Source organism: Pipra filicauda, unplaced genomic scaffold, assembly GCF_003945595.2.
Source record: "Pipra filicauda isolate LSUMZ 115617 unplaced genomic scaffold, ASM394559v2 scaffold73_size2923735_pilon, whole genome shotgun sequence".
Taxonomy (NCBI): Eukaryota; Metazoa; Chordata; class Aves; order Passeriformes; family Pipridae; genus Pipra; species Pipra filicauda.
The window spans coordinates 54,828-66,874 of NW_024104909.1; the positions used below are offsets into that span (position 1 = coordinate 54,828).

At 50.1% G+C, this 12,047-nt stretch overlaps 1 protein-coding gene across 2 annotated transcripts in view; it reads right to left on the bottom strand.

Annotated features, from left to right (window-relative positions):
• Positions 1-11,231, bottom strand: part of XPO6 (exportin 6) — a 54,652-nt gene extending 43,421 nt beyond the window's left edge. The window contains exon 1 of one of the 2 annotated variants that reach the window (XM_027732778.2): positions 10,906-11,231. In XM_027732778.2, the coding sequence (XP_027588579.1) occupies positions 10,906-10,908 (3 nt within the window). In that variant the 5' untranslated portion in view covers positions 10,909-11,231. The remainder of the gene's footprint in view (positions 1-10,905) is intronic. The other variant, XM_027732777.2, reaches the window with a different exon arrangement.
• Positions 11,232-12,047: the final 816 nt, after the last annotated feature.

The window sequence follows — 12,047 nt, forward strand, 5'->3', positions numbered from 1 at the left end:
GCATCAACATTCTAAATATGGCAACTCAGGCTGGTGACAACTGTAAGAGGGTTATGGCAGTTCAGGTTTTTCCTAATGTGTTTGGAAATGGGTATCGCTCCAAGCCAAAATTAAGGCAATCCCTCCCCAAAGCTTTTTTTAGTAAGATGTTAATTGCAGCTGCAACGTTACAAAGGTGACTTCATCCTCCAGGCAGCACTGGAACACCTTCCTGATGTGGAAGAATGGATTTTACACCACACAAAGCGTCCAAACACCTCCTCCAGTGGCAGGTGGGAAAAACCCTCGCACTGCTGCACGTCACTGCAGACTGAATCCCTTCTACAGCTCCAAATAAAGAGGACAGGAGTTCTGCTGGGGAATTGTTACTCACCACCCTCTGCACCCATCATGGTTTTAATTCCAACGCCCACTCCTGTTCCACCCCTCCCCTCCGTACCTGCACTGCTGAGGCCCTTTTCACAGTGTATCCAACACCCACCAGCCCCCAAACCCCCCTACAACATGTACTGACACCAAATGCAGATCTCTCCCCGGCTTCCTCACTTTTTTGGAGCCTTCTCCTGCATCCCAATCCCAGCCACCCCCTCTCCTACCATCTCCAGTGCAAGACACAGAGCCCAGCGAGACACACAACTGAGCCTCCTCCTGGTTATCAAGATTTGGATCTTAGCACATTTATCTGCTAAAATGACTATCAGCTACATCTACCAGCTTGTGGGCAACTCCTGCAGGAGAGGAGGGACACCAAGTGAAACCTGGCTGTTGGATGCATTCCCAGCAGGAATTGCTATAATGCCACCAGCAGACAGTGCATAGGGTTAAGAAAATTCATGCACAGCACCAGTATAAAATAACTCATTATCACCCTGCCTTTGCTAATTACAGTCCCATCCTCTTCCACTTCAGACCCTTCTGCTTCCCATGTTGTGCAGTAAATTAATAGCAGAGTCACACACATAAAAATACAAACTACACTCCAGCTGCTGAATTTTCTTCCTTCTGTATTTTTATAATCTTAATAATACACCTATGTATTATTAGTATTACTAACATGCATATGTGCTAAGGTAGTAATTTATTTATTTAAGAATTACCAGGGTGTCTTTCAGAGCCCCTTCCTGTCCCAACCCTAACATAATAATGAACAAGGAAATCAGTAATCACCCTCTCAGAAAGCCTGGGGATCATTTTTATGGGTGACAATAGGCAGGATCACCACTCCAGAGAATCCCTGCAACAGCCCTGGGTCACTCAGCACACTGAAATTCGTGGCAGAAGTGCACTACTATTTTTAGCGACAAAAGCAGAATTATGAAGTGTTTTTAAAAGAGTTGTAGGGCACTCAACACATCCTCCAGAAAGGATGAACACACGCTGGGGGGGAGGCAGAGCTCTGAGCTCAAAGGCAGCGTTACTCTCTGTATTTTTACCAATAATTGTAGAAGTTGGGAGTTTCACACCAATTCCCAGGATCTCCTTTTCAGAGGTCTTACAAGAGGAGCCCAGAGCATACGTGCTCCCCCGCAGTGCACTGCTGATGGTATCAAGACAGGGCTCAGCCTTTACTCTCAGTTTCCTTGTTGCATTTCGGAGATGTTTTTGTGGTTTAAAGAACCGAAACTAGACTTGGCCTCACTCTGTGCTCTGAGAACAGTTCAGGCTCCTGGTGCCGTGTCAAGATCTCTGGCTGCAGAACTGACCCCCTTACCTGGGTCACTCAAGGGCCACAACTTCAACAGTTCACTGATCAGACAGGGATTTTGCAAACTCAGTTCTGTTCTAGCAGATTTTTTGCTTAAATTGTGGGATAAAATTCGTAGATTGCTGTTGTACCTCGAGGCAACTGGCAGAGGAATAAAGGCACGACGCTCCTCTCCATCTCCCTGCGGCACTGAAGCTCAGGGCAGCACCAGAGCTGCTTAAAGTCTTGCTGCCTGTCCAACTGGCCCATTCAGGAACCCCAGGCTGCACTTCAGGAATCATCAGCTAAGGATTAAACACAACCCCAGGCTGAGCACCGTGGAACAGGCTCTGGAGAGCCAGCAGTGACAGACAACCTGATGTGTCGATCAGGACACAGATCATCTTCCCTGTAACACTGCCTGCTCCACAAGTAATCAGCACCTTTTCAATACCCAAGGGATCTTATTTCTTAAATCTTCTTGGACAGGCAGGTTCAGTTAACCAGGCATCAGGTTTTAAGGTTGAACTTTGATTAACAGGCTCAAGTGTCTGAGTTTGATTCTTTCTACACCAGTAACTCTTAACCCACATAACCAAGCCCAGCAGTCAGTGCCCTCCACCCAGCAGTTCCACTTGCTTCAACACCTAGAAATGTTCTTAGAAACCCACCAAAGGAATAAAATAATCACAGCAAGCTAGGATAAGCAAAGGCAGATTGAGGCAGTGCTGTTTCAAGCCACACTCTCGCTGAAGACGAGCCCAAGAACAATTTCTGGGTCCCCGGCACTCGGTCACGTGCCCATGACTTCCTAATTGATTTCTTGTGGTTTAGCTGCTGGAAAAGGCTTAGCAACACAGTATTTTCCTAAACAAGCAGTTGCTAAAATAGCAATATACAGCTGAGAAATGCAGAAGTGCCCAAAACAGATTCCTCAAGATCAATATCCTGCACATCACCAAAACAGGCCCAGGTGCCTCTCGAGTTACTTTTTGGACTTATAACTTAAATCTGACAACCCAGCCACAGCCATCAGATCTTCCTCAGTAGCTTACACAGTTCTGAGCTGCTGTCCACTGCTTTTTAAGCCACCAACGATAATAACTTTTCGCTTTGTGTGTTATCAGCAAAAGCAACCAAGCAAAACCTGTTCAGACACAGCACAAGGTTGAGCATCTGCCAAGGGTGACCAGCTGGGCATGTGCCACTTTCCAGATGCTAAAACACTGCAAGGTGACTCTGGTTCTCTCCCAGAGTTCAGAATTAATGTAAAATTTTGGAGTGGAGCCTGGAAACACCTCTGTAAAAGAACAGGTTTGCAAACTCAGTGCTTTGGTCTATCCACTCATTTTTGCTGGGTTCCTGGGATGTCCCACAGCCTGTGGCACCTTGGAGAGGGATCCCATCCTTTCCTGTAAGGCAATGCTAGTGCAGGAGCTCTGCAACCATGGTCACAGGGTTCAAATCACTTCCTTTTTCCCTGCATAAGCAAATCAGGCTTGCACAAGCAGGACCACAGGGCTGCCCCAAAGGCAGCTTCACCCACTGAGAGAACACTTCCTCCACAGTTTTAGGTCAATTAACCCGACTGCTAAACAGGCAGGTGGCAAAAGGCCATACTCAAATGTTCCAGAACAGCAAAAGATGAGCAGCAATGTGTCAAATGAACCTACAAAAGGTACCAAGTATGGTCATTTTAGCTGAAGTCTGCTTAAAAACCCCACAACTATCACAGAGTCATGGAATGGTTTGGGTTGGAAGGACCTCAAAGACCATCTCCTTCCAGCCCCTGCCATGGGCAGGGACACCTTCCACCATCCCAGGTTGCTCCAAGCCCCATCCAACCTGGCCTTGGACACTTCCAGGGATCCAGGGGCAGCCACAGCTTCTCTGGGCAACCTGTGCCAGGGCCTCACCACCCTCACAGATAGGAATTTCTTTCCAATATCCCACCTAACCCTGCCCTCTGGCAGTGGGAAGCCATTCCCCCTTGGCCTGTCCCTCCATCCCTTGTGCCAAGTCCCTCTCCAGCTCTCCTGGAGCCCCTTTAGGCCCTGGAAGGGGCTCTCAGGTCTCCCTGGAGCCTTCTCTTCTCCAGGTGAACCCCCCCAGCTGTCCCAGCCTGGCTCCAGAGCAGAGGGGCTCCGGCCCTCGGAGCACCTCGGTGGCCTCCTCTGGACTCACTCCAACAGGTCTATGTACTTCCTGTGGTTTTAATGAGTCTTCCTACAGAGAACACTATTCTTGCTCTTACAGATGAGTATTTTACACTTAAAGATGCTAAAAAACTTGCTCCTCACCACTTGTTCAAGTGTGGCAGGTCCTTTGACCAGAGAGAAGAGCAGAAAAAGAGATGTCCAAGTGACAGGAATGGTGAACCCAACACGTTTGTGGATCAGTTCTAAGGAGTCCAAGACGCATTAACAGATTTTTAAAAACACTTCTCAGATATTTCACCGTCTGCAAAGCTGCAAAGAAATCCTTATTTATCTCAACCTACAGACACGTCACAATAACATCCAGAGAAACACCCTGACTCACAGTTGTTTGCAGCCCCAAGTGAAGGAGTCTCTGGAAGTCTGCACATATGTGGAGCTGGAAATGGGAAGCACTAGGACAAGCCAAAAAGAAAGTGAATGTAAGAAAAAACAATTTTTCAGCATGCAGCTGCAGAAAGGCAAATCCTCCTGGGATTTTTCCAAGTCCACTTCCAACATCCAGTTCTGCCTGGCAGTGTTAAGCCCATTACCACGGGGAAAAACCTGTCCCAACACCTGGCTACACACAGTGACATCAGTGCGAGGTTTGGGGCAAACCTGGGGGCAGGATTATACCTCACCCAGTATATGACACCAGCAGACCTGATTGCCAAAGAGGAATGATTCCACTACACAAAAACATGGAATTTTTAGACCTTTGCCCCTGCCAAAGTGAAGAAAAAAAAGACTGTGATATTCCAAATTTAATTCCTGGCAAGAGCAAGTTGTGTCGGGCATTTAAGAGTGTACCATGAAACCATCATGGATAACACCATGGGAATAACTCTAAGATTCCTTTTATTCATTAAAATGTTTCCAAAGGACAGCTCATGCAGGGAGAACACCCAGCCCAATCAAAGAAAAACAAGATGTTGGTATCTGCAATGGTACTGCACTTTGTGGTATTCCACAACAGCATCTCCTGCTGGGACAACCAGTGTGTTCAGCCTCTGGGAAAGGTTCCAGGACCTGCCCCACAACTGGGGGGATTCCAGTGGGCCAATATAGGGATATTTGCCCTGGGGCCAGGAGAATCCAAAGCGCCAACACACAACCAGGCTTTGGTCAACACAACCCAACCCACTTCATCAAGCACCAGGAAAAAAGAAAGAGCAGCTGTTGCAAACCAAAGTTCCTTCTCCTCCTCCTCCACCTTTCCCCAGTCCCAAAAACTCCCAGGGTGGGATCAGAGGAGCAGCTGGTGCAGCCCCCAGCCACGGATGGGAGCAGGAATTGTGCTGCTCCTGAGCACCTACCTCATGTTTCCATGTCAGAGGTCATGGATCACATCCTCCTCCTCTTTGTTTCCTTCAACCTTGCAAAAAGCAAGACAAGGAATTGTAGAAAATTCCATCTTATCCCTCTCAAGCAAAGGAACAGGGTAACAGCATGGGGAACAACAAATCCAGCCATACAGAGTAGCTGTTTTTACATTATCCCCTCCAGACCTTGATTTTAAACATCCAGTCCTCCAGCACCAGCTGCTACTCCAGGAAAGTCGTCACTGGGACAAACTTCCATGGAAGAAGCTGCCCTCAATCCCAAAAAATTTGGGTGGTATTGCAATGCAGAAGAAACCTTGTTCTGTTCTTACCCATTGAAGCAGGAGAGAATCAACCAAGCACAACACGGCTTTTTCAGGCAAAATTATCTCTCCTAAGGAAAAAAACCCTCACTCTTTCCTCTGGAAAGCTGCATCCAGTGCTGGCTTTGGCATCCTGACAAGCCAGTACACAAAACAGATGAGCAGCTTCCTTCTCCAAAGAGGGGACAAAAAGGAATCAGGACAATCCCTCTTGGGAAGAAATCCATGCTGCATTAGAGCTGTAATAAAATATTAAGTCAAACTGCTAAAAATACACCCAGAGATCCAGCTGTAAACTTGGAGATGCTGAAACAAATAAAAAGTAATCTGGAGCATGAATGCAAAGTGTTGGGAAACTGGAAAAGAAATGGAATTCTAGGCATGATCCACACAGAGGAGGGATCGGGGGAAAAAAAATTAAGGAATTTGTGGTGTTGCTAGAAGAGCCTGGAACAGTTCTGGTGGAGTGAGAGTATCCTGACTATAAACAGAAAGCAGAAACATGGATAAAATGTGTGTGGAGGGAAGGTAAGGTTGGTAAAGAGTTGCTTCACCACTAGAACACCTTTCATAAGCTGGAGGTGCTTCTGAGCCCAGGAGAAGCTGTGTCACTCCCAAAATTCCAGAGGACAGAGGCTCTCCTCAGAAGACTGACAAATAAAACCCTGGATGAGCAAGCAAGTCCTTGACCATCAGAATCAGTAGGAAAACTGTTTTTCCTCTACCAAACTGTTAATATTTACACTTGGGTTGGAACAGTGAGGCCTTCACAGGAGAACGGGCACATGCTGCACACTTAGTAAATGGGATTCCAAGGATTATTTGATCTAAATGGGATTGTAAGGATTTTATTTTGATAAAACAAAGCAGCAAAGGCCTTGGTTTTTAATTCTCTAAAAGGAGAAGGTTACCATGTTAACACCTGGGATGCAGAGAGAGCCAAGGCAGCAGTGACCCAAATACAAATATAATTACTACCAGGAAATATTGAAATATCTGCTGACTGATAAAGGGATATTGGAAGGATTTTAGGACACATTTTACCAGACACATATCAGCCTGTACATAAAAAAGCTCCATTCTCTTCTACTTTGCATATACTAACACCTGTTGGAAATATAACAACATCAACAGCAGCTAATTCTCCCTGGTCTAAACGACAACATCTAATAATGTGTACTAAATTCACCAAACACAACCCAAATTCCTTGGAGATTTCAGGAGCAGTCACAGCGCTGAACCCCACGGCATGAGCTTGGCAGTACCTGCCAGGTTTTAATGCTTTCCTACTGAAATAATTACAAGCACCACCACACATCTCTCAGCATCATCTATGAAACGAGCTTTTCAAACTCATTTACTCAACCTTGAGGCTCAATAATTTCACCTGGATACCTTTTAGTTCTCCTGGTGACAGGGCAGCCTGAGTTTAGCTACCCAAGTCTTTGAAATATGCATGGATCGTAGTTATTATAGATCTTGAAAGGTATTATGGACAACCATTCTGCTAAATGAGCTGTTTGCCTCAGAGAAAAAGCTTTTCTTCTGGGGGGAGCATCCTTGGCAGACACCAGCTCTCCTGCTACAGCCTCAGTTCCTCTCCAGAGCTGCACAGACTTGGCTGCAGAGATAGAGAAGATGGGAAAAATCACCAGCATTAGGTCTCACCTCCAGTTTAATGATTTAATAACTGGAGGTAACTGGGGGGTACAGTTATAACATGACTTGCCAGTCCAAAAAGGAAGCCAGATGCTGGAGCTGAGGCCAGAACTTCCGAGTTCCTATTCTCTCTGCTCAGTAGTGCGTCAGAATGGTTGTACAAAGGGTTTACTTTTAGTGGTAAGCTGTACATAAGGGAGATGTACAGGGAGCAGACAGAAGCTCAGGCTCCACCACAGAGGTGCAGATTTGGTGCTGCACTTCAGCCAGGACTGAGGGCAGGGAGGGAGGGAGGACACTCAAACACCTCCCGTGAGGCAGAGCCCACCTCACCACGTGCCAGCACTTCCTGCCCGTGCAACACCAGCATCCTCTCCATCTCCTGCCATCCCTGCAGCTCACGTGTTTCACCCACAGCCAGAGCAGCCCTGCCATAGTTTGAATGTCTCCAGCACGATGGGACAACCAGGCAGGGGGACTTTGCAGGAGCAAGAAGCTGCTGCTGCCTCCTGTCCTGCCATCTGCACGGCCAACATCAGCAGTGATCCCAAAACCAGCTCTGGTTCACCTCCCACAGACCCGCTCCAGCCTAAGGCCAGCAGCTCAGCTACTCTGACACACAGAATCAACAGGAGCTATTTTGGTAATTCAGCAGGAGCTCCTTGGCAACCAAGAGTGCCAGATACCCTGTGGCTCCCCAGCATTACCTGGCTGCATGTGCTGCAATCCACACACTCTTTTGTCCTTAGTGAATGGAAGGCCTAAACCATCACCAAGGTAGCTTCAAGTGTAAGAATATGACAGCACTTACTGCCAAAAAACTGGGAAGGTGATAATAGAGGCTGTAAAATAAAAGCAAGGATGCTGCTGTGGGAAACTTAGAGATCCAGGCTACAGACAACCACTGCCTACTCCCATTTCTGCAGCTATATTTGTCACACACAGAACCAGGACACAGGATTCCTGGGATCTGTGCTGCCACTTTCATTGTCTGCTCCCTGTGTGGCTCCACACTCAGTGACAACCTGAGGGAAGCGTGACTTGTTCCATGAGGAGCCTGTTCTCCAACCCCTCTGATCCCACACCTCACACAGCAGCATTTCCTGCAAGAAGTCCCTTTTCCTAAGCTGGCCTCGCTGCTGGCAGAACACAAATCCCACATAATTGAAGAACACATTCCCTAGGAGGCAATCAACCTGACTTCAGCCTCACATGGGAGCTCCAAATGCAATTCCCAGGTGACAGGATTGCTGGGGAGCTCCTAACTGAGCTCTGAGGGCCTCAGAGACTGTTTATCTGCACCAGTGCAAGGGGAACAAAGGTGAAGGAATGAGTGATGAGACAAAACAAATGCCTTCAAGGATTAGTGCCACAAACAATATTTATTCTGAAGCTGTTCACTAAATCACGTAGAAAGATCCTAAAAGTTGATCATGAAACTATATAATAATTTGTGGCCTGTGAAGGAAGAGAAAAGCTTGAAGTTGGATTTAGTTACTCTGTGTTTAGAGATTTAACTCCCCAGAAACCCACCTGATTTTGCAAGACTCTTTTCCCTATGGGCATATCATGACATCCTCATTGCTGACCCCCCTTTCTCACAGGAAGCCCCAAACTGGACACTGCACACAGCGTGCACGAGCAGCCACAAGAACCACCACACAGGGACGACCAGAGCTCAGCACAGCAGGGCTGCTCTTCACAAACACCTCTGAAAGCCAAGGATGATTCAAGCTTCTTCTGAAACTAGGTTTTAATAGTGGCATTAAGATTTCTGAGCCATTAGTGGCACCTAAGCCCAGCAAATGGGCACCTGTTCTACAGCATGTGCAGTTTCTGAGCTCACTGTGCATCACTGGTTTCCCTCTTGCCTTTGCCTGGGCACTTAGACTTCACAATTTCCTCTCAAAATTCCTTCCCAGTTAATCAAGCTCTAATTCATCACTGCTCACTGCATTCCAGATCAAGCCAATTCAACTCCACTATGAAAATCTGCTTACATGAGCCTGTATTCCTGACAGCAGGGTTTAATTATGTTTTATTTGTTCCCAGGATGCCTTCCAGCAGCTCATCTTCCCCCTTTTCCAACTGTTTCCAGGAAGGAGGTGCACTAGCAGCAGAACATGCCCATCTGTAAGCTCCAAGGAAATGGAAACAGCAGGAAAATCTTGCCCAGGAGTCACATGAGGAGTTACAACAGTAAATGGTGCAGCACAGTCCGGTGGCTGTCTCCATTTCCCAAGGCAGGGCTTGTGGCTGAGCCAAATGGTGGATGTTGATGGCAAAAGGAAGCAAACATGGTGTAATTCAGGAGGATAAATGTGTGTGTCCATCTCAAGGCAGGGGAAGAATTAAGAAGTCCTTTTGCCACCTGCAATTTTAAGTGGTCTACCAAATCCTCCAAACCACAATATTTATTCATCTTTTTGAACTTGGGGGGTTCACTAAGACGAATCCACCTCAATAATACCCCCCTTTGGCTGAAGCTAAATCTAGAAGGACCTGTGGCACGTGGCAGACATGTCAGGAGCCCACCTTGAGCAGGCAGGCACAGCAGGTACATCCCTCACCCACACACACCCAGGAGCAACAGGTTACTACTTGTATTTATTGAGACCATATCCCACCCCAGCAGACCCCATATGGAGCAGCAAAGCCTCTCAAAGGCACTAATGAAGCTCAACTTAAATGGGCTCCAGAGAGCAAGGGTTCAATAAAACAGCAAAGAGCACATCAAACAATGAGCAGACGTGATTATTTCAGTTCTTAAGTGAAGAAATTCACAACCAAAACCCAAACTCCAGAAGAAAATGGGTGCAAGGCCTGACCCTGCAGCATTTAAGTCAGTTTAAGCAAGAAAGGGGTTGAAAATTAGCTCAGAAACTACTATCTGTGCCCAGTGGGACTCTCTGGGGGAGACAGGGCAGGAAGATTACCATGAGCTGCTGAAAACATCTCTCCACTCACTGACCAACTGCAAAGGGTATGTTTGTGGCTTCCCTTTGTCAGCCCAATAAACACTGGGAGAGAAGGCTTCCCTGGAGGTAGAACAAAGGAGAAATCAGAACAGCAGTTGTGGTATGGTGACAGTGAGCAGCACCACGATCCCCTGGAGGCAATTCCCACCTCCCAGCCTGGCTCTGCCTGCACCCAAAGGATCAAAGATGTCTCCTCTGGCTCCTTATCAAGGGGAAAAAAGATTGTGCAAATCAGACTGTGCTGCATCTCCTCTGTATCTCTCCTTGGGATTGCACAGGGCTGACGCTGCTGGGAGGCAGCTGAAGGCCACTGTCTCCAGCAGAGAATCCAGGACATTCCTGCAGCTTATCCAAGGCCAAACTGGAGGCCAACACGGCAACTCGGAGACTCTGAACCACAGAACGGTTTGGGTTGGAAAGGACCTTAAAACTCATCTCGTTCCACCCCCTGCCATGGGCAGGGACACCTTCCACCAGCCCAGGTTGCTCCAAGCCCCGTCCAACCTGGCCTTGGACACTTCCAGGGATCCAGGGGCAGCCACAGCTTCTCCGGGCACTCCCTCCCCGGGTGTAAGGCCGGAAAACCTGCAATTCCCAACACCCTCCGGCACCAGCGCTCCCAGGAGGAATTCCTGCCTTCCCGGCCTTTCCCCTCGTGTGACCAGGGCGGCTCTGGGGCTGCAGCCCCAGGGACAGGTCCCGGTTCCCCCCGCCCGTCCCGTCCCCGCTCCCCGCACTCACCATGGCCGCGGCGGCTCCGGGGCGGCTCTAGGCAGGACGCCGCGCTCCGCTCATCTCATGGCGGGCGGCGGCCCGGCGGGGCCTCCCTGCCCATGCACCGGCGAGCCCCCGCCGGCCGCGCACCGCGGGCACCGGAGAGCCGCCGGCGCCCAGCCCCCGGGCCTCCCCCGTTGGCGGGGACGGGGAGCCCCGGGGCGCTGGGCAGGGCTGCGGTCGGACGGTGCGGTGGGTGGGGGGCGCGGCCCGTGCCGGTGCCGGGTGTGAGGCGGTGCCGCTGCTCGTGCCGGGTCCGTACCGGGACTACCCCAGGCGCATCCCGGGCCCGCCCCGCCCCCCTCCGGAAGCGCTCACCGCGCCCGCGCAGCCAATCACGGCCCGGGCGGTGGTGCGGCGCCTGCGCAAACCAGCCGCGGCCGCCGCCGCCGCCATCTTGGAAAAGGTCGCGGCGCCTCGCGGGGCGCGGGAGGGGGCGGGCACGCCTGGCCACGCCCCCGAGAGGGAGCGCATGCGCGAAACGCCCTTCCCGCGCGGCAGCACGAGGCTCCTGGACTGCGCACGCGCGCGGTGGGGGAGGAGCCAAGGGCGGGACTACGGGTGGGCACGCGCGGAGGGGGCGGGGCTTGGGAGGGAATGGGATGAGATGGGATGGGATGAGATGGGATGAGATGGGGTGGGAGAGGATGGGATGGGGTGGGATGGGATGGGATGGGATGGGATGGGGTGGGATGGGATGGGATGGGATGAATGGGCGGGGAGAGGATGGGGTGGGATGGGATGGGATGGGATGGGATGGGATGGGATGGGGTGGGATGGGCGGGGAGGGGAGGGGAGGGGATGGGATGGGGATGGGACCCGGAGCTGGGCCTGACCCTTGGGCTAGTGCTGGTCCCAGACCTGCCCTGGGACTGGATGTGGGCCTCACCCCGGATCCACAGGGATGCCTGTGCTCCCAGCTCCTCCTGACCCCCCAGCAGAGCTCCAAGGACACCCTCTGTGTTTGCTGACTTCCTTCCCATGTAACTAATTAAGTAATTAAATTAACTGGGGCGGGGGGAACCCCCAACCCTGCCAGCCCTGCTCAGCAAGGACAACAGAGCTGCACGGCCCAGAATCCCACTCCTATTCCCATCTCCCAGGTTTGC